Source organism: Hordeum vulgare, chromosome 3H, assembly GCF_904849725.1.
Source record: "Hordeum vulgare subsp. vulgare chromosome 3H, MorexV3_pseudomolecules_assembly, whole genome shotgun sequence".
Lineage (NCBI taxonomy): Eukaryota > Viridiplantae > Streptophyta > Magnoliopsida > Poales > Poaceae > Hordeum > Hordeum vulgare.
Window position 1 is genome coordinate 219,718,968 of NC_058520.1, and position 27,989 is coordinate 219,746,956.

The window sequence follows — 27,989 nt, forward strand, 5'->3', positions numbered from 1 at the left end:
TCAAATGGCAAAAGTATCATTATTCATGAAAAGAACATAGTACATAGTCTCAGTTTTGCAAATAATACAGCATACAGCTCAAATGCTGATAAGAGATATAATCATCAGGACTTGACATCACTCGTGACCGATACAAGAATAAATTACTCTTTTGTGTGTACATGAGAGCTCCAACATAAAATGGTAATGCTCTTCTTGACCACCGGTATCGCCCAGAGCAGTTCCCATCAATGGCGGCTCAGCAAAAAAGAATGAGCGCACATTGAGGAAATGAATGAATGGATGGATATCTAACGTAAACCTATAATGTACATAGCTAGAGTGTATCCACTTCAGTTAATTCTCAGTCGATCGTATACTTGTGTGTGGATTTGCAAGAATAAGGGTTTCTGTTGTTTTACCCAATGATATCTGATTTGGCCGCACGTCGTGAGCATCTAGTCCTCTTTGAGAGGCAGCAAGCACAGCCTTCAAGGAGCTCAAGGTCCTCATCACAGGTCAGGATAGAAGCCAGCTCCGGGTTTTCCAGCAACATCTTGGAGGTCAGAAAACCAGCAATAGTCCATGTCTGATATGACCGTGACTGCTTCCCAATGAATCTTCCAGACCGGGTGTCATAGTATTCTGGCCACTTGTCAGCTGAGAGCTTCTCCTCGGCCACTGCAATGGCCCTACGGGCCAGCTCTGGTCTTCCCATTTTGATGCAGGCCAGTGTAAACTATAAGCAGCAACAATGCTTGGTCAGTGTTGATTTATAAGCATATAAGGGTACAAGAATTTTGGAGAAGTGCATTGATATATACATACCTGCCATAGTAGGGTTGGCCAAGATCCACCATTATGATATGACCATGGGCTGCACGTGCACAACATAGTTAGATGTCAAATAATTCTGGTGTGATGTTTAGAGAGGAGATGTTAAGTCTTCGAACATAGAATAGGACACACCATAAAGATATGATGCGGTTATCAGAAGGATGATATATGATTTGTAACGAGCGAAGGTAGGTAGAGGGCGATAGGATAGAATAGACGACCGCGGCGCACCACCACCGCCGCCAGCCACTCCGGCCGCGGTGGCCACCATGACAGCCGCCGCTCCGAGCCAGATTGCTCTCGCCACCGCTCTAGCGCCCACCACGGTCGCAGCGGCCCCTCCGCCGAACAGAGGTGCTGGGATGGCTCTCCAAAGGGACCCCGACTCCTCGGGGCATCTGGACATCACCGTCGCAACCTCCGGCGAGCTGCAGCAGGGGCAGCCTTTCCACAAGGGCTTCCTCGGCACCTCCACCCAGGGCATGCTTCGCCGCACTTCCCCGGTAGGGGAGGACCCGGTGCTCACGTCTCCAAGAGATGCCTTGTTGCAGTACTCGTTGAGCTACTTCTCCTCGTCAGTACTCGTTGCACGGGGAGACGTGATTTCCCAGTGAGTGTCCTCGACCGCCTGTCTGACGGTATGGACTTTACTTGGCATTCTATTCCCCCGCATGGTAGGTCGGGTGGCATCTTACTTCGCGTTAAATCGGATTCGATGGAGGTATTAACTTTTTCGTATGGTGACTTTCATATTAAATTCAACATCCATAATAGAGTTGATAACTTCGTTTGGAGTTCGGTTGTTGTGTATGTTACTGCTCAAGAAGCTCATAAGGCTGCTTTCCTCCGTGAATTGATTAACTTGGCTAATAATAATCCACATTCTATTCTAATAGGTGGGGATTTTAATATGCTAAGGTTCCCACATGAGAAAAGTAAGGGAAGGTTTGATAACCATTGGCCTTTTGTATTCAATGTTGCCATTGATAGCTTGGACTTAAGAGAGGTTCACATGACGGGAAGGCAATTCACTTGGGTGAATAGCCTTCCCGAACCAACATACGGAAAGTTGGATCATGTACTAATGAGCACCGATTGGGAAGATAAATTCCCGTTGGTAACGGTACGCGCTTTCGAACGTATTGAGGCATTATCTGACCATGCACCCATCCTTTTATCTACTGGCACATTGAAACCAACTACACAACACCCCTTCAAATTCGAGTTGGGGTGATTGGAACGTGATGGGTTTGATGAGTTAGTTAAAAAGGTGTGGTCAAAGCCACTGAGTGGTGATTCGCCTATTCGAAGATGAAATAATAAAATGTGTAATCTCCGCAAATATCTTCGAGGTTGGGCAAGACACGCAGCTGGTATTCTTAAAAAAGAAAAAGAATGACTTTGTTCTATCATTGACGAGCTTGACCGTCGGGCAGTTATATCACCGCAGGAGATCGTGCTTAAAAGCCAATCTAATGCGCAAGTAGCATGTATGCTGCGTGAGGAATAACTCAAATGATACCAGAGATCTAAGGCACTAACCTTGCTGAAAGGGGACTCGGATACGAGATATTTCTATAATGTTGCCAATGACAGATATAGGAAAAAACGTATTCATTCCCTCAATCAGGAGGAAGGTCGGATCGAAGAACAAGAGCAACTCAAGGCATATATTACAAATTATTATAATGGTATATTCGGAGCTCCGGAGAAAGGAAATATCTCCATGGATGAGTCACGAACAGATGATATCCCTCAAGTATCCGTTGAGAAGAACTCCTTTCTAAATGCTCCCTTCACTGAAGAGAAGATTAGAAAGGCGGTCTTCCAAATGGAATATAACAAGGCACCAGGTCCAGATGGCTGCCCTGCTGAGTTTTACCAGCATTTCTGGAAAGTCATTAAGCCAGATCTTCTAGATTTATTCTGAGTTTTACCAGCATTTCTGGAAAGTCATTAAGCTAGATCTTCTAGATTTATTCGGATGCTTGCATGCTGGACAACTAGAATTGTTTCGCCTAAACTTTGGGGAGATCATTCTGTTACCTAAAATTTTGGAGGCAGAAAGGATACAACAATATAGACCTATATGCCTTCTTAATGTTAGTTTCAAAATATTTACGTAAGTGGCAACTATTAGGTTAAATTCGGTGGCTAATCATGTGGTTAAACCTACACAAACTGCTTTTATGCAAGGTAGGAATATCCTGGACGGGGTCGTTGTTTTACACAAAACCGTACATGAGATGCATGCTAAAAAACTTAATGGTGTAATTTTCAAGATAGACTTCGAAAAAGCCTATGATAAAGTTAATTGGTCGTTCCTACAACAGACTCTAAGAATGAAAGGGTTCTCAAAGGAGTGGTGTGCCTTGATCCATAGCTTTGTTTCTGGAGGTAGCGTCGCAGTGAAAGTCAATGACGACATAGGACGTTACTTCGAAAAAAAAGGGATTAAGACAAGGGGACTCTATATCCTCCATACTATTTAATTTAGTGGCGGATATGTTAGCGATCATATATTTGTACTCCACAAATCAGTTGAGATCTATCAAGAAAATTACTTTCCAACTGCCCCCACCCCACACACATGCGCGCACTAGATGCTCCGGCCCGTTGGATTCTTATGCGGGCGCCCTCGTTTCTCCTTATAGCATGCAGCCACCATGCAGCTCATGTCGCAGCGCCTCCGCTCCTCCCAAATCAATCACATGGCCGCCGGTGCTACCGTTGCCTTGCTCTTGACCACCAAGTGCGGGACTGCAGGGATCCCTTGTGTTGTCGTCGCTGCTGGGGCTTGGGTCACTCAAGTAGGGATTGCCATGCTATATGACCTCCCCCTAGTCCACCCTCACCCAGCATCCCTTCCTCCATTAGCCATTGTTTCTCGGTAGCCACTAACTCTCCCTCTTCCTCCCGTCTCCCACCACCTCAAGCTTCAGCCATGGCCGACTTCATTCCCATTGCTCTCTCTGACTCGATGAAGAGCCCCACCTCCCCCTGTTCCTTCCCCCAACCACCGTGTGTTTCCTTTCCCGGAGCAAACGGCCGACGCGGAAGTGGTGGAGGAGGACCCGGAAGAGGTCGAGTTTGAATCGGGGGAGGAACCCACCGAGTCGAATGAGACCCCAACTGAGTTCCCCCAATCCACCCCTCGCCACCGACTTGAGTTCTCGAACGTTTTCATGCCTTACACCCCGCTAGAAGATTTCAAAAACCTAGCTTACGTTGTGGTCAACCCGCTGCATCCCTCCACCCACTCTTGCATCCGACGTGCGATCCAGGGGTAGAAAACAACCCTCAAATCTCCATCAGGGCCTCTTCTTACGGGGCTGGCCTGGTCGTTTTCGGGTCCACGTACGAGCATGAGATCTCAATCCTCTCTACCCCTTTTACCAGTCCCGTTAACACCGTTGATCTGGTTAGGCATGAAGACTCTAAGAATAGGTTTTTTTTTCGCCTTGGCACAGTGGCAGCCCTAAATATTGAAGATTTTCCCCTCGAATATTGGTCTACTCCCACCATCATTATCTCCATTGTGCCATTCGCTAGCCCCATCTGTATCGATCTTGGTGTGTCTCACCGTGTCGACTACTCGGCGGTGCTCGTGTCGGTGAAGAGCCGTAGCCTCACCCCACACCATCCCCGTCCACGACTTCTCGGGCCTTGGTGTGATCACCTCCATGGTGGTCGTGCAATCCCAAGATCTTCCCCCGGACCCGGCTTTCTCGGTGCCAGACTCCGACGACGACAACAACGGGGGCGGAGGTGGCCATGGAGGGAGCGGTGGCGACTTCCCTGCAGGCATGGACCCGGGGCTGGCTCCACCCCCGCCACCTCCTGCCAACGAGGGCCACGACGACAAGGTGGTGCGGCTTCCCGGCGGCCTAACCATGATGGCCATCCACAAGCCGTTGGTCCTCGCCATCCCGCTCACCGCTCGCCCCAGATCTATGGAGGTGAAGCTCTTCCACGATTTTTGTGATGTGAGGGTCCTCGGAGCCAGCGGCGAGCGGGGTTTCTACCACATTCCGATGTGTCATGCTGGCTCCCTCAAGCTGCTCGTCACCAACCTCGCCACCTGTTCGATCGGGTACCTGGATAGGGTTGCCACGGTCGGGCCATCCCACATGCCGATGACCGAGGCGGAAGTGTTCTGCTCTGATTTTCACGGTCGCGCCTTCGCCCCCTCCATCGAGGGTGACGAGCACGTCATGGAGACAATAGCCAGGTTTTAGAAGGGCATGCCACTCATCCCCGCTGCTCAGGCCCAGCCAACAGAGGTGGATGGCATCGCCGACCTGCCCCTCGTCCATCTTCCTGCGATCGCCATCGACATGCCTCCTCGGGCGCTGCCCCTAACTATCGTGTACACTCGCCTGACTCTGAGGAGCCAACCCGTCTCACCATTCTGGAGAAGGCCAAACTGCGCAAGAAAATGAAGCTCGAAGGCAAGAAGGCCCTAAAGGAGTCGGCTCTCCTCACAGACGTGGAGCTGCTGGAGTTGGCCAAGAAGGGAGCCCCTCCTCTCCCTCTCAAGGACGCTTTGCGGCTTTGTCGGGCGTGTGGGGTGGCCGGAATTCGACCTCAACCTGGCCTGCTGATGTGTAAACGCCTTACGGGCCCCCTCTGCCTGCCACACCATTCACTGCCAACTATTCCTTGCACCCGTTCCCCCCCCCCCCTCTCAGATTTAGGAGCGGTTTCTTTTGCAGGGCACGCTTTCTACATGCAGCTAACCCGCTGGACTCTATCCCTCGCATCATCTAGTTTCTTCATGCTTTCTCTATCTAGGCTATGTCATGGTAGCAATTGTACCCCTCTATGTCTTCTCTTTTTCTTATTCTTCTTCTCTTTTCTCGTTCACCTTTTATGTTCTCGACGGTGCAATCATGTTGTTTTTTCTTCCTACTACCTCCTATGTTGACTTGATCCCGTCCAATGATTAGAAACCTTATCCTCTCGTCTTGGAATGTTAGAGGCCTAGGTAGACACAAGAAGTGCACTGACGTTAAAGCCGACATCGCGGCAACATCCTGCTCCATCATTTGTTGCCACGAAACCAAGCTCCCGGATATCGATCGGTTTAAGGCCATGTCTTTCTTCCCACTAACCTGCGAGATTCCTACTTTATCCCCTCCAACGGCGCCTCTGGAGGGATCCTAACAGCCTGGGTTTGCAATCTTTGGGATTGTACTAAGGTGACCAGGGACCAGTTTCACCTCACATGCTCTTTCAGTCCAAAACTGACGATCTCTCGTTCACTGTTACTAACGTGGACGGCACGTGCAACTCAGCTAACAAACGGGGTTTCTTGGACCCCCTTTTCGATCTTTCCTTGGCTGTCTCGGGGCCATGGTCAGTCATTGACGATTTCAACATCACCTTGCGCCCCTCCGACAAATCGTCCTCAAATTTCAACGCCAACGAATCTCTCATGTTCTCCTCTTCTATCCAACTTTACAGCTTCAAGACCTCCCTCTCCTAGACCAGCTCTTTAGGTGGTCTAACCAGCAAGAAATCCCAATCTTGGTTAGGCTAGATCATGCGTTCATTTATGTGCCTTGGGCCCAAACTTTCCCGGACAGCTCTCTTTCTTCGGCCACTAGGTCTACCTCCGACCATGTTCCCATCATTCTCTCTATCGCTACACAAGTTTCAAAATCCTTGATTTTTCGTCTTAACAACACCCTCTTATCTAAGCCCTCTTTCAACGAGCAGGTAGCTGTGAATTGGCGCAGTGTCAACTCTCAGCATCGTCGCAAAGGTTCTATTGGTATGCTTGCCCTACGCGTGAAACGTACAAGGAACATGGCTAAGAAATGGTCCGTCAACTCACGTCTCCCCTCTATCTGGGCAAAAAATTGTCACGCCACTATTAATCTCCTTAACAAGCTGGAATAGTTCCGCACTCTCTCGGCCCTCGAACTCCGTCTTAGGACGGCTGTCAAACTAGCACTTCATAGGTTTAATGTGGAATTAGCTATCTACTGGAGGCAACGAGCTAAAACTAGGGATTGCGTGTTGGGTGACGAAAATTCCTCCTACCTACATGTTTGTGCGTCTGTTCGCCACCGAAAAAAACAGATCAAAACTCTATGGTGTCTGGATCCTCCTTTCATTCCGACAAACAGCAAATCCTTCTTGGGTTCTTCAAAAACCTAGTGGGATCCTCAACGCCCACATCCTTCTCTTTCGATCTAGACAACTTGTTGCTCCAGTCCTCCCTCTCACCTTCCCAAGCCCGGGACATTGTGAGATTGTTCTCTGCTGAAGAGATTAAGGGCCAGTTCTTTTGAGGTCCAGCTTATGCATAAGCTGCGATGGGAATAAGCTTCACAAAAGCTGCCGTGGAAATAAGTCAATGAAAAAAAGCCATCCAGTTCTTTTGTCTAGCTTATGTTCCCAGATCTACGGTGAAAAGTCTATAATACCTCAGCGGCGGCGGCGCGTGGAGCTGGGGCCGCACCCGAGTCGGAGGAGCAGCGTCGGCTGGAGGAGCAGTGCCGAGGGCTGAAGGAGCAGCGGTTGCGCCAGAGTCGGAGGAGCAGTGCCGGCTGGAGGAGCAGCGACGGTGGTTGGAGGGGCCGGACCGGAGTGGGTCGCCGAAGGGGCCGGACCGGGCCAGGAGCTCGCTGGGAGGAAGGGGACGTCGGGCTCAAGATGAGGAAGGGAGTGGGGCGTGGGGCTCGGGCCGAGGGAGGTTTCGAGGCCGCGGGATCTGGCGACGGCGGCGGCGACGGCGGACGAACCCTAGAGGAGAGGGAAGAGGGGTCGAGTGCGGGAGGAGGAGGGGTCGAGTGTGCGGGCTCGGGAGGAGACTGGTCGGGTCGAGTGCGGTGGCATTTTCGACGTAATAACATCAAACAACAGGGGCAGTATGCTATACCCTTTCGCTGTAAGTGAATAAGCTGCGGGAAGCCATTCCACCCCAGCTTTTTCTCATTGTGAAGGAGAGAAAGGTGAAAATAAGCTCAAGTGGCTTCTCAAAAACGAGTTCTTTTGCACGTCTAGCTTATTTTGACAATAAGCTCAAATAAGCTGCAAAAGAACTGGCCCTAAGACTTCTCTTTGGGGTATGGATGATAATGCCAACCCTGGTTCTGACGGTTTTGAGCCGTCCTTTTTCAAATCAAATTAGAGCCTCGTCAAGGATGACTTGCTCTGCCTTCTCTCGGGCTTCCACAACTGCTCGGCTGATCCGCGTCGTATCAGCGAAGCTTCTATTGTCCTTCTCCCAAGAATTGTGGGCGCTAACCAGCCGAAAAACTTCAGGCCGGTCTCCCTTCAGAATTGTCCTATTAAAATTGCCTCTAAGTGCCTAGCCAACAGAGCTCGGAATCACATGTTGGACCTTGTTCACGAGGGGCAAATGGGTTTTATCAAAGGTAGAGGTATCGCTGAGAATTTTCTTTTCGCAGCCGACATTGTTCAAACCTGCCACAAACGGAAAGTTCCCTCCATCGTGTCAAAATTGGACTTCCGTAAGGCGTTCGACTCGGTCTCTTGGGACGCTTTGTCAGCTATCTTATGCACAAGGGCTTCCCGTCGCTTTGGGATAGTTGGATCACTTGCCTTAACATGTCAAGCTCATCCACGATATTGCTGAATGGTAAACCAGGCCCGTGGTTCAACTGCAAGCAAGGGTTAAGTCAGGGGGACTCTCTGTCCCCATACCTCTTCATCATTGTTGTTGATGTCTTAAAACGTACGATCGTTAAGGCATCCGAGTTGGGTTTAATCACCCACCCCCTCTAATTGTTCTTCCGGCCGTCGAGGAGCAATTGATCCACCTCAAACATATCTTGCTCCAATTCTATGCCGGTCGACCGGCCTACACATCAATTTCCATAAAAGCACCTTCGCCCCTATCCACATTGACCAACACCAATCTTCCACCCTAGCGGCAAACTTAGGGTGTTCCATAGCTTGCTTCCCTCAGTCCTATCTAGGCCTTCCCTTCTCTACCTCCAAGCTGAACATATGGGCCTTTTTCTTCACTATCGATAAGATAAATCGTCGTCTCGCTGGTTGGGGTGGCCTTCTTCTATCATTGGCCGGTAGGGCTATCCTTGTGTGTGCAGCTCTTCGTGCTCTCCCGATCTACGCCATGAGCACGCTTCTCCTACCTGCAGGGACCCTACAGGAGATAGACAAACGGTGTCGGCCTTTTTCTGGTCTAGGCAGGACACTACAACTGGGGGGCAATGCAAAGTAGCGTGGGACCTTGTATGTGCCCCATTCTCGATGGGGGGGGGGGGGGGCTCAGGTTCTCTTCACTCAAACACATGAACTTGTGCTTGCTGCTCAAACACCTCTCCGCTCTCCATGTTTCTGGCCTTGCAAACGCCCCTAGCTATATGGTTAACCAATATGGTTGGTCCCCCAAACATGACAACCATGACTTGACAGCTTCCGACTCCATGGCCTCCCTGGTTTGGCGCGATATTCTAAAAGGCTTGGAGTTCTTTAGGTATATCACCTCCGTTACCGTGGGCAACAACGTCACCACCTACTTTTGGCTGGACCTTTGGGTCCCAAACACTCAAACTACTCTTGCTAACCTTTTCCCTGCTCTATTCTCTCACTCAAACAAACCATCTGCCTCCACCGCTCGGGCGCTTGCTTCTGTGGATCTGAACCTTGACCTAACTCCTAGATTGTCCCATGCTGCGGAACTTGAACTGGCTTCTTTCCGTGTTCTTTTGGCTACAGTTAACCTGAATACGCAGGTCACGGACAGAAGAATTTGAAGGGGTGCAGGCAAAAGCCTATCCACCAAACTGGCCTATTCGGCAATTTGGCAGAACACTCTAGCAGACACGATGGCATCAGCAATATGGAAAAACTACGCACCAAATAAATGCAGAATATTTTTATGGCTAGCCCATAAGGACCGCATCTACACCAACGAAAGACGGCTTCGCCACTCAATCGCCACCTCGGATGCCTGCCCATTTTGCGGGGTTTGTGAGAGCATCACTCACCTCCTTCGCTGCCCCCTTCTACGTCCTCTCTGGGACGAGCTGCTTAGCTTATATGACGGGCCTCCGGACAACATTCAAAGGGTTTGGAGAGGTGCTCTGAGCGATAAGGTGCGCTCCTCGGTGATAATTGCTATTCATTGGAACAACCTCGAAACGTCGCAATACAAAAGTTTTTCGCAATGAAACTCTGGGAATCCACGGCATTGCCTTGGGCGCGGCGGACGACCTTGCCCTTGTTAAGCTTCATGCACTAGCCAACGTTACCAAAAGTCCGAACTGATGGAAAGGGCTAGGCAATCCACATATACGCCTCAACCCTCCCTCTCACGTGTGACGCGGGAAGTCAACATGTGGATAGACGGTATGGCTCAAGAGGCCTATACATGGACAAAGGGGGGCAGCAATAGTTTTTTAGATAAACTATGAAAGCCAGGACTTGAACTCAAGACCTTAGACTCCGATACCATGTTGAGCTTCATGCACTAGTCAACGCAACCAAAAGTCCGAACTAATGAAAAGGGCTAGACACTCCACATATACACTTCAACAGCCCTTTGGTCTCATCGATGCAGCAATCCGCAACGTCGGTCGCTACTCCGGGACTAGGGAACTATGTTGTCTCATCTGGCTGCGAGAATTTAGCCCTGTGTAATCTTCTTTTTCTTGCTCTTTTTCCTTTCTCCTTTTCTTCCCCACCTCAACCCATGTAACCCCCTCTCTGTAACAATTTTGGATTTTGCAATATATGTTCAGGCCGGTGTAAGCCTGCCGTTGACGCGTAAAAAAAAGATATGCTGCCGCCAAAAGAAAGAGACAAAATACAAGATCAGTTTTATCAGTGTGATGACTCACGTGTTCTTAGGGTCACTGCCTGTAATAATGCGCCATTCATCATATTCCATTGCAGGGTAACAGATCTTGAGGGGCATATATGCTATAAGATCATCCCATTTCTCTTCAATAAGGCTAAGTATTCCCTCGGCTTGTGTTGGAGTAGTTAGAGATGAAGATATGGCCCAAAGGTTGCCAAGTGAGAAGAACCTAAAATCCATGTGAGCTGGCTGCAGATTTCCAATAAGATAACCCCCTTTCTCAGGAATCCAATCAACAAGCCAGGAAGGGATTTGCTCGGGATAAATGTTAAATTTGTTAGTTGCATCATGTGAGTATTCTTCTGTCTTGTATCTGTAGATCTCGTTTATCTTATTCATATCGACCCAGTAGTACTCCCTAATATGAAAAGACAATGCACTGAGCCTGTTGTTGATTGCTCGGAGGAGGTGTTTTGAGCCATCGTTCATAACAATCATTTCCCTTGAACATCTCAGAGCAGAATAGAATAAAGCCTGAAAACAGGCAAAGCCTCGTAAGTAAAGGGATCCTCTCTCACTGATGGCATGTTGGATAATACGGGTTTAAAGTAGCAGCATCATGTTGTTTCAAAATAGTATTGCATTCAGTAAAACATTGGTTGCTTCATTGCAACAGGCTAAAAGTCATAAGCCATTCTACCATTTAAGAATGAAATAGCATCAGTACCTACATGAAGACTTAAAACTATTGAGATAATACATTTGTTCAGGAAAGACTGCACTGTGCAGAATGGAGTCTAAACTTCAGCTTACTTGAATCTCAAGAGGATGCCCATGTATCCCCATCCTCCTGTCTATCATGCATGATCCGTCTGTGACCAGTAAAGTGGGGAACATGTCAAACCCATCAGACAAACACAAACTCAAGATCAGTTTAATCCCGGTTTGCACATCCACTCTTTCTTGCAACGAATAATCTCCTGTAATCTTGCAGTATGCTCTCAGTAAGATAATCCACCAAAGTCCTGCAAGTGGTTAGGCTAGATTAGGTTAAAGCTGCAGGACAGACATTTCACAGTTGTTACAGATTAGTACCAGTATGGCTGCATGAAAGAGAGGGGAGTCGATGTACCAGAATCAACTGGAGCTACACGGCCAATAGCTGATTCACCAAAGTCTGGATCCAGAATCTCCTCAAATGCTTCATTGTTTTCATCAAGTGGAACGGTCCTAATCTTAAAACTAGCTGGCATCAAGCCTTGCCCAGGGCTGTAACAGTCAACAGTTTTCTCCCAGCTCTGACCATCAGATAAATGAGGGACATCACTGAATAAAGATTCAAACTGATTCATGCTAGATAAGAAGCTTCTGTTTACAGACATTAACTAGTAAGCTATTTTATTAAGTTTTCAAGGAAATTGTGACAAAAGTTCTAATTGCATGGTCTTTGCCGTCTGATCTGATCTAGCTTTCAGAATCTTCTACAAGCATATTTGGTTACATCACTCATGGTATTGCTTCCAGATACCTATAAAAAGTTGAATTCGGTAGCAGGCGTCTTTGTAAGCTATGATATTGAGATTTGGAAAGGATTTCCAAAGCATAATCCATCTGATAAGTCATCCAACCATAAACAGGATACTTCATATGGTTCATCTTGATAACTGCTAGGCATGCAAATTTGGATCCAATTCTCAATATCATAGCTTACAAAGACGCCTGCTACCGAATTCATCTTGATAACTGCTAGGCATGCAAATTTGGAACCTTTAGGTCACCCTCCGACCATACTTAGTTCAACCAAATGAACTAAAAGGGCAGCCCGGTTTCAACCAAATGAACTAAAATTTCAAAAATAGTGTGAATTCTGAAACATTAGTTCATTTAGTTGAACTAAGGAGGGTCGAAGGGTAGCCTCAAGGTTCCAAAGTTGCATCCTTAATAACTGCTGACAAAAAGTATCCTGTTTATTTCTCAAAACACTGATGAAGGAAAATCTCCTCATCTCAGACTTCTACAGTCGGAAAATCTCCTCATCTCAGACTTCTACAGTCAAAAACCGGCAAGAACATTTTCTCAATTGATATATCTACTTCCAGCATATACTGCATATATAGCAGCAGATGGATTGATCATGTTATGAAAACAACTTGTATTATTAGGAGGCCAAAGCCAACATATATACACATACATGAGGATGTCAAGAGGCTACACGAGGATCACGAGGATGCCAAGAGACTAGAATGCAAAAGGCCAAAAGACATCACTAATATAACTCTAACCCCCCCCCCTCTCAAACTCATGGTGGATCCACAACACTGAGTTTGAGAAGGTGAAATCCATGTTGCGCTCTAGTCTGGGCCTTCGTGAAGAAGTCTGCTAGCTGTAACTCAGAAGGCACATACTGAAAAGCAACAATATGATCCTGCACAGCAGCGCGCACATATAAAGCATCAACACCAATATGCTTGGTAAGCTCATGCTTCACGGGATCCCGCGCAATACTGATAGCACATGTACTGTCTGACAAGAGGGTGGTAGGTGTAGTAACAGAAACACCAAAATCCTCCAGTAACCATCGTAACCAAGTCACCTCCGTCGTCAGAAGAGACATAGCTCACAACTCAGCCTCTGCACTCGAACGGAAAACTACAGTCCATTTCTTCGTCTTCCAGACAATGAGAAAACCACCAAGAAAAACACAGTAAGCAGAAAGTGAACGGCGATCCGTAGGATCACTAGCCCACATAGCATACGAATAGGCCTGGAGCTGTAATGAGCTGGAGCGGGGAAAGAAGAGACGGTGAGAGATCGTGCCATAAAGATATCGTAGAACACGAAGAAGGTGACTATAGTGTACCGAGGTGGGAGAAGAAACAAACTGACTCGAGATATGGATCGGATAGGAGATATCAGGACGAGTGACAGCGAGATAGACAAGACTCCCAACAAGATGACGATAACGTGTTGGATCAAACAAGGGCTCACCATCAGAAGCGTGAAGGTGAACATTAAGCTCCATAGGAGTCTCAACAGTGCGCTCATCACTAAGAGCCTGCACGAGTAAGAAGATCCTGGATATACTTTTCTTGGGAAATAAAAAAGTCAATAGAGGTGAGGAAACCTCAATCCCAAGAAAGTAGCCAAGAGGACCAGGACCGGACATAAGAAACTGCTCACTGAGACGGCCCTTGACAAAGGAATGTACTCAGGGTCGCCCACGAGCTGAAAGATGGACAAACAGCGCCAGATCATGAGCACTCTGAAAAACCAGCTGCGGTCACCACAAAGGCAAAACCCTCAAACCAGGCACGAGGGGTTTGCTTAAGGCCATAAAGAGAGCGACGAAGACGGCATACCATGCCATCAGGACAGAATACTCGGGTGGTGGCTGTGTTAGAATAAACCTTGCAAGTTCAGTTAGCGATAGTTGCACTTTTCTTCAGTTTTGTCAGCAGCGAGATTAGCTCGAGTTGTTTCAACAGCTTAGTCCGAGCCCTGTGCCCTACTGATTCGTTCGTGGGATGGCACGAACATTGTGGATCGCAGTGGCGCATAGTCAGGAGGCCTCGAGCCCCATTTCTTTTGTTGTAACTCAATAAATAGAGAGTGAAAGAAATCAGAAAACTGCGGCAAGTTTGCTCAGGCAAAACCTCGTCATCCACCTCGGTTCATTGCTAGCTCGTCGTCTCTAACTCCGACAATTGGCATCGGAGCCCTGTTCTGACCTTGGGAATGGCGAGTCCAGACGATTCCGGTGGTACCAAGTCGCCGCAAACTCCGCGGGCACGGGTCTCCGACGGCAACGAGCTTGCCGTGGCTGAGAGGTCCATGGCGCGGATGGCTCGCGACACCGGCAGCGCGGCGTGTCGCAGCTGACGAGGGCCAACTACACCGACTGGGCCGTCCTCATGCAGGTCATGATGGAAGGGCGGCACCTGTGGGACGCCGTGCAGACGGGCACGGCGGAGCGCACCGACGGTCGGCTCGTGCTCGAAGCGATCTTGCGCGGGGTGCCGCCGGAGATGGCACCCACCCTCGCCGGCAAGGCCACGGCGAAGGAAGCGTGGGACACCGTCAAGACGATGCAACTCGGAGTGGCGAGCATCCGCGAGGCAAAACTCGCGACCCTCTCCAGGCAGTACAACGACATCCGCTTCGCCGACAGCGGGACCGTCGATGATCTCACCATGAGGATCACCAACATGGTGGCCCCGAAGGCGCAGCTCGACGAGACCGTGCCTGAGAAGCAAATCGTCCGCAAATTCCTCTCCGTCGTTCCTAAGAGGTACTCCCAGATCGCCTTGTCCATTGAAACTTTGGTTGATTTGGACACGCTCTCGGTGGAGGAACTCACTGGGCGGCTCAAAGCCGTCGAGGAGAGGTACGAGCTCGAACAGCCCGAGGTTGGTGCCGGGCGCCTCCTTCTCACGGAGGAGGAATGGCAGGCCCTGCTCATGAACCGCGGCGGCTCCAGCAGTGACGCGCCGCGAGGAGGACGCAGCCGTGGCCATGGACGTGGTCGCGGTGGTGGGCGCGGCGCGGCGCAAGAACAAGCAGCCTACCACCGACGATGACAAGTGCAGATACTGCGGCATCGCCGGCCATTGGACTTGGGACTGCCGCAAGAAGGAGGTAAACCAGGCGAACCTCGCACAGGAAAAGGCGGCCGATGACGAGGACCCAACCTTCCTTATGGCACAGGTGTGCACGATCACGACGAGGCGACATCACCGACGACTACGTCGACCTCATCTAGGAACACGCCGAGGTCCACTTCAGACGCACGGAGGAGTCCGACTCCAAGTGGCATCTTGACATGGGCGCCTCCAACCACATGTCGGGCAGCGCGGCCTGCTTCAACGAGCTCGATCGACGCCTCGCCGGCACCTTGAAGTTTGGGGACGGCTCGATCGTGGCAATCTGCGGACGCGGGTCCGTGCTCTTCACCGACTGCAACGGAGGGCCCGGCGTGATCACCGGCGTCTACTTCATCCCTCGCCTGCGGAGCAGCATCGTCAGCGTCGGGCAGCTCGACGAGAGTGCCTGCAAGTCCGTGATCGTGAGCGGCGCGTTCACTCTCAATGATCGACGCGGAAAGGTGTCCGCGCGCACCTCGCGAGCACGCAACTGCCTCTACCCCTACGACATGCAGCTGGCCCAGCCGGTGTTCCTGGCCGTGGACACCAGCACAGACGAGGCGTGCCGTTGGCACGCTAGGTATGGACACATGAATTTCAACATGGTATTAGAGTTAGGTCAATTTTTTCCACGTTGCAACTTGTGCGATTGATCCTCTGTGGCCGCCGCCACTGCTTCTCTCTCTCGTAGCCGCTGCTTCTCCACGTCCTCCCCGCTCCTTCTGGATCGAAGCTATTGGAATCCCTCTGGATCGAATCCATCAGGAATCAAAGGAAGCCACCCGTCTCCTCCGGTTTGACTCCATCGAGCCTACCGAGGATCGTCGTTGTTGCTGCCGGTCTCCGCCCTGTGCAGCCCCTTGTCGGACTTTGCCGCCGACCGCCGGATCCCGCGCTCCTCACCGCCGGCCGCCAGATCCCTCGCTCCTCGCCGCCGGCCGCCGGATCCCGCGCTCCTCGCCACCGGCCGCCGGATCCTGTGCTCCTCGCCGTCAGTTGCCAGGTTCAATCGTCCCCAGCCACAAGATCGGGCCGCCTCGTTGCAGTTCTGCTGCTGTTGCTAGCTCTCGCCCGATCCGCCTGTTGCGAGTGCTAACTGCGGTTAGCATCAGGCGCCTCTTCTGTTTGCCTAGTGATTGCTAGCTAAAAAAAATTATGCCTTCCGCTTGTCCATCCGTGGCGTTTGAGGGTGTTTCCTACCCTGCTTTCGTCTCGCCCATGCGTCGTTTCTCGGTTCAGCATGGTGCTCGTTCGTCTGTGACGTCCTTCTGTCTGCGGTCTTCCGCCAACTGTGTGGGTCGCTCTTCTATGACTCTTGTGACCTCCACACATGGTGATTGTCAATCTACATTGATTCCTTCCGTGACTTCTACCGGTGATTGTCACTCCGCCAACTGTGTAGGTCACTCTTCTACGACTCCTGCGACCTCCACGCCTGGTGATTATCGATCTACATCGACTCTTCCTGTGACTCCTATCGGTGATTGTCACTCTACATCGACTCTTTCCGTGACTTCTATTGGTGATTGTCACTCTACACCGACTCCTCTCATCGACTGTATTGGTGCATATGACTTCATCGACACACGCCTTCCCTTGGCGCTTGGGACTCGTCTGTGTGCGCCCTCGTCTCCTTCATCAACTCTTGTGGGTGCTACTGGTTATGCTACACGGCGACATCTAGCGGCTTCCACAGGCGGTGGTGGTTGCTCCTCTCCCTATGCTACTACGCCACCTACTTCAGCTGTGTACTTCACCGAGGACAAGATTACGCGAGTTCGCGCCCTGCTGATTGCCTCCGGCTCTCTATTGTCGGGTGCGTCTATATCGACATCTTCAGTTGCGCCCCTGACTGAGCAGGAGATTGGGCGATTTCGATGTCTGCTCGCTCCACCTTCTGGTTCTTCATCGACAGGTTCTGTTGGTTCTGCTGCGGACTCTTCTGGCATTGTGAGACCACCTTCTACACAAGCAGGTACATCTCCGTGGATTCTTGATACTGGAGCATCTTTTCATATGACTCATGATTCATCAACTCTGTCATCTACTCGACCTCTTGGTTCTCATGTTCATGTTCTTACTGTTGATGGTACTTCTCTCCCGTTTACTGGCCGAGGCACTCTTAGCACTTCATCTTTTCATGTTCTCGATGTTGCTCGTGTTCCTCGGCTTACCATGCAGCTCATTTCTGGTGGTAATATTGTTGACTCTGGTTGTCGGGTCATTCTTGACTTTGACTCATGTTCAGTTCTGGACCGTCACGCTGGTGCTCTTCTTGGTGCTGGCCCCCGGCGCCGTGACTCTCAGGGTCTCTAGGAGCTTGACTGGCTTCACCTTCCATCCGCTGCCACCGCAGCCAGTCTCTCCACCTCTGTTGCCTTGTCTACCAGCTCTTTTCAGCAGTGGCATCATCGTCTGGATCATTTATGTGGCTCTCGTCTCTCATCCTTAGTTCGACGTGGTCTTCTTGGATCCGTCTCCGGTGGTGTGTCTTTAGACTGTCAGGGTTGCCGGCTTGGTAAACAGGTTCAGTTACCTTATACTCATAAAGAGACTGTGTCTCAATGTCCTTTTGACCTTGTTCACTCTAATGTTTGGGGTCTAGCTCCCTTTGCCTCGAAGGGAGGCCATCGCTACTATATTATCTTCATAGATGATTTCTCTCGACACACGTGGATCTATTTCATGTCTTCTCGTAGTGAGGTCTTATCTATCTATAAGTGTTTTGCTGCCATGGTTCACACTCAGTTCTCTACGCCTATTCGTGTGTTCCGTGCTGACTCTGCTAGAGAGTATATCTCCAAGATGTTGCGTGGATTTCTCGCTGAGCAGGGTACACTTGTTCAGTTCTCTTGTCCTGGTGCTCATGCACAGAATGGTGTGGCTGAGCGCAAGCATCGTCACCTTCTTAAGACGGCTCATGCGATGATGATCGTTGCCTCTCTTCCGCCTCACTTTTGGGCTGAGGTTGTCTCCACTTCCACCTATCTCATCAACCTTCAGCCATACGTTGCCTTGTAGGGTGGCGTTCCTTTCGAGCGTCCCTTTGATCGTTCTTCCGATTACTCGGCGCTTCGTTTGTTTGGTTGTGTTTGTTATGTTCTTCTTGCCCCTCGCGAACGCACCAAACTGACCGCTCAGTCCGTTGAGTGTGTCTTCTTAGGCTATAGTGATGAGCATAAGGGCTATCGTTGTTGGGATCCTATCGGTCGTCGGATGTGTATTTCTCGGGATGTGACTTTTGATGAGTCTCGTCCCTTCTACCCGCGCCCATCTTCCTCAACCTTTTCAGTGGAGGATATCTCTTTCCTCACTTTTCCTGACACACCTATCACCCCCATCGAGCCTTTGTCTATTCGTTCTGCTACCTTTACTTCTCCACCTCTTACCGATTTGCCGCCACCATCTCCCACGGTTTCCTCACCTAGCATTTCGCCAGATTATGCACCTTCATCTCCGATGACTTCTTCGTCTCCACCCCCTGATTCTACCTCAGCGATTCCTCCTTGTATTCTTCTGTTCCTCAGTATTTCACTCGTCGTTCACGAAATGTGGTTGCCTCTGCGGATGTGTCGTCCTCCTTGTCTCAGACTACCTATGATTTGCGCCCTCGTCCTCGTCCGCCTGTTGATCGCCTTGGATTTCCCACCGCTGGTGCTGCTGTTCTTGAGCCGACTTCTTATCGTCAGGATGTTGTTCATCCCGAATGGCAGTTTGCGATGGCAGAGGAGATTGCTGCTTGAACGCACTGGTACATGGGATCTTATTTCTCTTCCTCCCGGTGTCCGTCCCATCACTTGTAAGTGGGTCTACAAGGTTAAGACTCGCTCTGATGGTTCTCTTGAGCATTACAAAGCTCGTCTTATGGCTCGTGGCTTTCAGCGGGAGCATGGTCGTGATTACAACGAGACTTTTGCTCCTATGGCCCATATGACCACTATTCGTACACTTCTTACCGTGGCCTCTGCACGCCACTGGTCTGTATCTCGGCTTGATGTTAAGGATACCTTTCTTAAAGGTGAGCTGCGTGCGGAGGTGTACATGCAGCCACCACCTGGGTATTCTGTTCCTGATGGCATGGTATGTCGTCTTCGTCGCTCTCTCTATGGCCTTAAGCAAGTCCCCTGCGCCTGGTTTGAGCGTTTTGCCTCTGTGGTGACTGCCGCTGGTTTTTCAGCAAGTGCTCATGATCCAGCATTGTTTGTCCACCTTTATCCTCGTGGTCGGACTCTTCTTCTTCTCTATGTTGATGACATGATCATCACTGGTGATGACCCCGAGTATATTGCCTTTGTAAAAGCCCATCTTAGTGAGCAGTTTCTTATGTCTGATCTTGGACCACTTCGCTACTTTCTTGGGATTGAAGTCTCTTCTACCTCTGATGGCTTTTTTATATCCCAGGAAAAGTATATCCAGAATCTTCTTGCTCATGCTGCTCTTACTGACGAGCGCATTGTTGAGACTCCCATGGAGCTGAATGTTCACCTCCGTGATACTGATGGTGACCCCCTGCCTGACCCGACGCGTTATCGTCATCTTGTTGGCAGTCTTGTCTATCTAGCTGTCACTCGTCCGGATATCTCTTATCAGGTTCATATTCTGAGTCAGTTTGTCTCCGCTCCCACCTCGGTTCACTATAGTCACCTCCTTCATGTTCTCCGATATCTTCAGGCACGATCTCTCACTGTCTATTCTTTCCTTGCTCCAGTTCTTTACAGCTTCAGGCCTATTCGGATGCTACATGGGCTAGTGATCCTTCAGATCGCCGTTCACTTTCTGCTTACTATGTTTTTCTTGGTGGTTCTCTCATTGCCTGGAAGACAAAGAAACAGACCGCGGTTTCCCGTTCGAGTGCAGAGGCTGAGTTGCGAGCTATGGCTCTTTTGACGGCAGAGGTGACTTGGTTACGGTAGTTACTTCAAGATTTTGGTGTTTCTGTCACTACACCTGCTCTGCTCTTATCTGACAGTACAGGTGCTATCAGCATTGCGCGCGATCCTGTGAAGCATTAGCTCACCAAGCATATTGGTGTTGATGCTTTCTATGTGCACGCTGGTGTGCAGGATCAGGTTATTGCTCTTCAGTATGTGCCTTCCGACTTATAGTTGGCGGATTTCCTGACGAAGGCCCAGACGAGCGCAACATAGCTTCTATCTCTCCAAACTCAGTGTTGTTCATCCACCATGAATTTGAGGGGGGTGTTAGAATATATATAATATAGCCATGTACCCTTTTGTACTTATCCCATTGTATAAGGGGTTTCCTGCATATATTCCACACCTGTACATGTATATATATCGGCCTATGGCCTCATGGGAATACAAGTTGTATATTTCCTAACAAGCCACACCATTCTGAGCATGAGCACCAGAGCAGGAGAACTGAGTAAGAGTACCCTGCTCAGCAAGAAATCCTCTTAGCGCATGACAGATATACTCACCAGCTGAATTTGCGCGAAAAACACGAATAGGAGTGGAAAACTGGGTATGAACCATGGCAGCAAATTTTTTGTATATAGATAAGACCTCACTACGAGAAGACATGAAATAGATCCAAGTGTACCGAGAAAAATCGCCTATAAAGATAATATAGTAGCGATGACCCCCTTTTGAAGCGAAGGGAGCCGGGCCCCAAACATCAGAGTGAACGAGATCATAAGGACGCTCGGATACTGACTCACTATGAGGGTAGGGTAGCTGAATCTGCTTACAAAGTCTACAACCCAGACAATCCAACAAAGCGTTCCAGGAGACAGACCCCAGAACACCGCGATGAACCAAAGACAAGAGACGAGAACCACATAACTGGCCAAGACGATGATGCCACTGCTGAAAAGAGTTGGTAGATGCAGCTACAGGGGCTGCGAGACTGGCAGCGGTGGCAACAGAGGAAAGACGAAGCCAGTCAAGCTCCCAGAGACCATCAGAGCGTCGAGGGCCAGCACCAAGCAGAGCACCCATGTGACGATCCTAAACAAAACACAAATCAAAGTCGAGAATGACCCTACAACTAGAGTCAACAATCTGACCACCAGATATGAGTTGCATGGTAAGTCGAGGAACATGAGCGACAGAGGGCACATGAAATGAAGAAGTGCTAAGAGTGCCTCGACTAGCTACAGGTAGGGGAGTGCCATCAGTCGTAAGAACACAAACTGGAGACTCGACGAGTCGAACAGAGGTCGAACTGGACGAATTATAAGTCATATGAAAAGACACTCCAGTATCAAGAATCCATGGGGATGTATCTAAATGAGTAGATGGTGGTTTCTCAATGCCAGAAGAGTCAGCCATGGAAACTGCAGAACCTATCGATGAAGAATCCCAAGCATCAAGCAAGCATCGCAGCTGCGCAATCTCACGCGTAGACAGGGACACGACCGAAGAGGTCAAGGTAGAAACATCTACTGACGATGAGCAGACGCAACCACTCATGAAAGCAGCGTGTAGAGTCAACCGAGAGTAGCGAGTCGGCGTAGAACCGCATGTGGAAGCCACTGAGGAGTCGACGTAGAGCGGTCTCCGTCACGTGCAGAAGCCGCGAGAGGAGTCGACGTAAGGCGACAATCACCAGGTGTAGAAGTCGTGGGAAGAGTCGCTGAAGAACGACCAACACGAGCCAGTAGAGGCGGTGCGGCTGTCAAAGGAGTCGACGTAGAGTGGTCAGCAGCACCAGCAGAAGTAGCAAAAGGTGTCGAAGTAGAGCGACAACCACCACCTCCAAGCGGGTGAGCACCAAGCACCGAGGGAAGGCGCATGTGTGAGACGGATCTGTTAGAGCATATTTCTCCGTATGTGGTTTTGGTAATTGATGGCAATCCCTATGGACTAATGGTTGCCTTAAGTTATATTCGAAGGATTTGTCCATGGGCACTTCTTGAAGTCCATCTGTTGGTTTCAAGGAGTTTATATGATGACCAAGGTGGTATTCAAGGTATTATCCATAGAATGGTCATAAAGACACAAGGTTGATCAAGATCGTCAGACAAAGAGTAAATCAAGATGATCAATACACAAAGCGTATAAGATGTACCGAGAGGGATCATGTGATTCCATGGTATGGTAAGCATTGTCCATAACGCTTTTGTGTACTAACTCATGGTCTTCGCGAGAGTTCTATGTGGGGTTAGGTGTGTTTCCATGGGTTTGCGTCAGAAGAAAGATCTCATTCAACCCATGAAGGATGACATCAAGTGGTGATCGTCATCAAGATTGCGGTGTGCAAGTTCAAGTGGAGCATCACGAAGATATCATGCTTGAAGCTTGCAGTCCATTGTGGTGGCAATGGACTTGTGAAGATGTGTTGAAGAGTAGCTCACCCATAATGAGTATGGGGGAGCAATCAACTAGTCTTCATCAAGCCAACGCAATCAAGAAAGGTGGTCCATCTTGAGGAAGTCAAGATCGGCATATGCTAGCTCAAGTGGACTATCTGCAAGGTATAGGTTTGCCCTTGATAGGTTTTTTTTATTTTAGGATAGATTGTCGTACTGTCAAGGGGGGCTCTCAAGTGAGTAACTTGATCGTATCGTTCATTGAGAGCTCAAACCATTTGCATCCATGCATCATCTTTCTTGGTTCTTGTTTGGTGATTCTCTTTGTGAGTTGTAGAGCTTATGGTCATCTTCATGACAAGCTCGAGTTCATCGAAAACGGAGTCCATATGCATCTTCTATGATGTTTTATATGTTGGAAGTTTTTGCCAGTTCGTCATTCATAGAGGTTTCACATCTCTATACCATTGGCATTTTCATAACTGCATGTTCTTAAGATTTCAAAACGATGTTTGGATAGCTCTTGTCTTCCTGGATCCAACAAGCTTGACTTTGCTCTATTCGGAGCTCGTATGCGAAAGTTATGGCAGTTTCAGTACCAGAGCTGTTTTTCTCTAAACAGGCGGTACTTCCGATGTGTACTATTGTTGCTACTTCCGCTTAAATATTTTCTCTGGCTTCTTCGGGGTCTTTTTACATTTTGGGCAGTAGTACCGCTCGGGGGGAACGGTAGTACCGCTCCGGCGGTAGTACCGTTGGGGCCCGCGGTTTGCACGTTTTTCCTTGAAACTTCCGTTCCAGCGTAAGTACCGCTCGCCTGAGCGGTACTACCGCTTGTGCACTGACTGAGTGCATAACGGTTCGATTTGGGGAGGCCTATAAAAGGGGGTCTTCCTCCCCAATGGTTTTCTATCCGTTGAGCTCCTGTTCTTCCCCCATTGTTGACCTTCTTCGAGCTTGCTAACTCTCAAACCCTCCAATGATTTTTGCTAGTTCTTAAGGGAAAAGAGAGAGGAGATCTAGATCCACATTTCCACCAATCACTTTCTCCTCTATGTGAGGGGAACCCTTTGGATCTTGATCGTGAAGTTCTTTGTGAGCTCCTTGTTCTTCCTCTCATATTCCTCCATAACTTTTGTTATTGCGGAGGGATTTGAGTGTGAGGGACTTGACCATTTCGTGTGTTCTTGCCATTGCATTAGTTGCATCGGTTTGAGTTCTCCACGGTGATACGTGTTAGTGAAAAGTTGAGAAGCGTATTACCCTTGGGTGCTTGGTACCCCTAGAGATTGTTCTTCGTGGATGCTTTGGCGTCCTAAAAGTTTGGTGGTGCCTTGGAGCTCAATCATAGAGTGTAAAGCTCCGGGCAAGCGTCGGGGTCTCCAATTAAGTTGTGGAGATTGCCCCGAGCATTTGAGGTCACCTCGAAGCCATATGCCATTGTGGTGAAGCTTCGTGGTGTCGTTGGGAGCCTCCAATTAAGTTGTGGAGATTGCCCCAACCTTGTTTGTATGAGTTCGGTGACCGTCCTCAAAGGTGTCTTAGTCGAATTACGACATCTTGCATTGTGCGAGGACGTGAGGAGATTACAGTGGCCTTAGTGGCATCTTGGGGAGCATTGTGCCTCCACACCGCTCCAAACGGAGATTAGCATCCGCAAGGGTGTGAACTTCGGGATACATAGTCGTCTCCACGTGCCTCGGTATCTCTTACCCGAGCCCTTTACTTATGCACTTTACTTTGTGATAGCCATATTGTTTCTTGTTATATATCTTGCTATCACTTAGTTGTTTATCTTGCTTAGCATAAGTTATTGGTGCACATAGGTGAACCTAGTTGTTTTAGGTTTTGTGCTTGACAAATTAAACGTTAGTTTTATTCCGCATTTGTTCAAGCCTAAACTGTAATCATTTTAAAACGCCTATTCAACCCCCCCCCCCCCAAGGCGACATCCACGTCCTTTCAGGATCAATATACAAAATACTGTCGGAAAACACCAGGCAGCGAGGGAGAGGCATACCCGACAAAACCATTGTACTTTTTTCTGCACTTATATTTTCTCTTTTTTTTCTTTTCTTTTTGCAGAGCCACAGGAGTAAAGGCTTGAACCAGACCAACGGCAGAGTAGCCCGTCGATCTACGAGGAGCCCAAAGCAAAGCGATGGGTCGTGCAGGGAGCACGCATAAGAAAAAGCACACACACGCGGGTGGATGGATAGATCCACGTCCACGCAGTGAGATTCTTGAGAAGTGGCTGCGGCCGATCTAGCACGGGAACCGGCGGGCGGCGGCCGATCTAGCACGGGAACCGGCGAGCAGCGGCCGATCTCGGGCGGACGCGGATGACGGCTTGGACGGAGACCAGTGGCCGACGGACGCAGACGGCAGCGGGAACCGGCGGCTAGGAATGGTCCTGCGGTGGAGACTTGGGCGATCGGCTAGAACGGAGCAGCTGACCTTCGATAGCTGCTGCCTCTGCTTGATCTAGAGAGCTGGACCGACGGGCGGCTCGATCTGAGGTGGATGAATTGTCCCGCGGCAGAGGAGCAGGCTGCAGCGACGGGGTGGCCTGCACCGGACTTGGAGCAACGACAGCGACGGGGTGTCTCGACAACCGTAACTAGGAGCACCGCTTCGATCAGGAGCTGGACGCCTCTCAACTTTGAACCCTGCGGCTGGAGATACGCGGGCAGTGGGGAGAGGACACAGGCAAAGAGAAGAGACGGCACGCGGCGGTCGTGCGAGAGTTTGGATCGGAAGGAGCACGAGTTGCGCGTGCGGAAAAAAATACCTAGAGCTTTAATACCATGTTATGAAAGCAACTTGTATTATTAGGAAGCCAAAGCCAACATATATACACATACATGAGGATGCCAAAAGGCTACACGAGGATGCCAAGAGACTAGAACACAAAAGGCCAAAAGACATCACTAATATAACTCTAACAGATCATAGCTGGTCTTTTCTTTAGGCGGCGCAGTTAGGCCTGGGCGCATGAGTAATCCAGCTACTTGGAAGCAGGGCCGGCCCTGAGGGGGGAGGGGCGGCCACCCCGGGTCCCCGAGAGCAGGGGGCGTGCAGGTATGTGTGAGCACGTAGCTCGAGTCGCAATTAAAAACTCTGGAACTTGTTCTCTGTCTGGAAAAAGAAGACTGAAGGGTTATCTTTCTTTAGCAGGCTGGACCTTGGCCTTCTTTATTTAGCAGTTTGGGCATTGGCTGGCTAATTCGCTAAAAAGAAATTGTGGTGGGTCACACAACAGGCTGGTTGGCTGGGGGCAAAGGCCGCACTGCATAATTAGAGTTAGCGAGCCCATTATCTGAAAGATGAATCAGGATCAATTTATTTTATTTTGCGTGGGAGTTAGTATCAATTGTACTAAAAAAAAGACCCCCCCCCCCCCCCAGCTCAAAAAAAAAAAAGAGACCCCCTACTTTGTATTAGTGCTAGTTCAAATATTTTTTAAAGCTGATTTCATACTATTAACCGATGGCTGGTGTTGTGTTATCCTTATTTAGTCATGTACGTCTTCTATATCCAACTTCGAGTTTAATATGTTAGTATAGGCACATTGTAGTTTTTTCTGGCTGATTACACATTTTAAATCACTGGATGTTCATCACTATCGGTCACCGTACCAGAAAATGTGTTCATCGTGCGCCATCGCAAGCATAATTTGGCTCATAATAAGTTGTTTACGCAATTTGGCTTGATCTCATGTGCGACTCTGGCGACCAACGCTTGATCTACATTGCCTCTTTCTAAAGAGGACCAATCGTCCTCACCACACGGTCACGTCAAGAGGCCGAGTCCTTGAGAGGAGACTACACCGCGCTTACTGGTCACCGTAACTAAAAGATTTAGATAAAGTATGTCTATTATTCTCTCTTTCGTGATAAAAATATCATAGTGACTTTGCATCTTTAAGTAATATTTATAAATTACTTGACAGCGATATTGTTTTTTCTGCATTAAAAATGTTTTGATAACATTTTACATAGACATATATTGATCATTTTTATGTTCATATTAAAGGGTCTGTGTTCTGGTTTCGCCCCAGGCCCCAAAAATCTCAGGACCGGGCCTGCTTGGAAGTGTTATAAAAGGCACTAAGCCGGAAAGAGGGTGGTGCCTAACTAGGGTTATGCGGCTGACTAGGAGGCATAGGCATAGACATGGGGTGTAGCCTATTCTAACACTGCATGTTGATGGAATAAGATCCAGTATATGTCATGTCTATTCCACTAGGCCAACGGCGGCTCCAGCCTATCACCACAAAAATTCTTGGTTAAGCCATGTTATCAGATTGACTGGGCAGTACAGTCGCTACTATGTGGATGACCAAACAGCTACTGCTTACTTGTTTGAAGAACCTTGTCTACTTTTATCACACAATATATGTTCGGAAGAAACATGTTAGCAGTGAAAAGGGAGATCTTATCTCTGTCTCCTCCACAGAATACAAGAATTCATCACAAAGCTACCAAACCACATGCTGCAAGCAAACTCATTACAAAGGGTAGTTACGATCTTTAAAGCCCGCACAATTCTCATATAGAGTATCTAACGCTGCATAAGGATTCGCTGATCTCTTCTTCCAACTAGAACACACCGTGCACGCAAATAATACTAGTCACAGCGCTCTAATTATTTCGAATAAAAAAATAGCTCAACCAAATGATCCGGATCCCAATATGCAAATGCGCTCACCTGCAGCTGCAGGGTGTGGAGGAGGAAATTGCGGACGATCTCGGTCTCCCCGCGCATGAGGAAGGCAAGGGCGGAGGGCACAAAGTCCCTGATGAAGACCTGGTCGTAGTTAAGCATCTCCGTACACTCGGGGTCCTCCGCGGCCACCGTGCCGACCGGCTCGCCGCAGTAGCTCACCACAGCCCTCCTCAGTAGCCTCCATGCCTCCGTCTCCGTCTCCGTCTCCTCTCTGACCGGCGAGGTAGACGCCTGCCCTTCATCAGCTGGCGGCGCCGGTTCCTCCACAGGCGGGGTCTCCAGAGGGAAGGAGGCCGGGAAGAGCACACGGTCGAAGAAGGGGAGGTTACCAGCGACGGCGGAATGGGGATCGGAGGCTACGGGGGTGGGGGTGGGGGTTGTGCTCGGGTCGGACTGCGAGGTATGCGAGGCCGCCGACACGAGAAAAGGGAAGCGTCGGCCGTGGTGGTGGTGTGGCGGGTGGGAGCATCTTGGAAAGAGCCGGATCACAGAGGCCTTAGCGGCCGCGGCTGAGGCGGAGGTGAGGAGGCGCTGGCGGCATGGCCTCACGGCTGCGGCGAGCCCCATCGTGGTTTGACCATTCATATGGTAGCTCCGGCGAAAGTCAGACGCGAGATGCCGGGATAGCACAAGAGGGAAAGCTTTTCTAAATATGTGGTTGGTCAGGGGTTGATTGGGAAAACTGCAACGTTCCGTGCCGTTTGGTTTGAGGTGCGGGTGGGGGTAGCGTAAT

At 49.5% G+C, this 27,989-nt stretch overlaps 1 protein-coding gene across 1 annotated transcript; it reads right to left on the reverse strand.

The window, feature by feature from the left end:
* LOC123443557 (neutral/alkaline invertase 1, mitochondrial-like) lies at positions 1-27,978 on the reverse strand. Its single transcript, XM_045119975.1, has 6 exons — positions 27,239-27,978; positions 11,748-11,913; positions 11,429-11,640; positions 10,656-11,149; positions 808-856; positions 1-718 (listed from the first exon to the last, which is right to left on the reverse strand). Exons 1-6 carry the CDS (start codon positions 27,839-27,841, stop codon positions 398-400), a joined length of 1,845 nt encoding a protein of 614 aa, XP_044975910.1. The 5' UTR covers positions 27,842-27,978; the 3' UTR covers positions 1-397.
* Between the last annotated feature and the right edge of the window lie 11 nt (positions 27,979-27,989).

Bases quoted from the DNA above. Each gene is read 5' to 3' on its own strand.
- LOC123443557 (XM_045119975.1), bottom strand. From the start codon at position 27,841: ATGAATGGTCAAACCACGATGGGGCTCGCCGCAGCCGTGAGGCCATGC. The intron at 11,150-11,428 runs GTAAGCTGAAGT...GCCTGTTTTCAG, and splicing joins GGCATCCTCTTGAGATTCAA to GCTTTATTCTATTCTGCTCT. The intron at 719-807 runs GTATGTATATAT...TGCTGCTTATAG, and splicing joins GGCCAACCCTACTATGGCAG to TTTACACTGGCCTGCATCAA.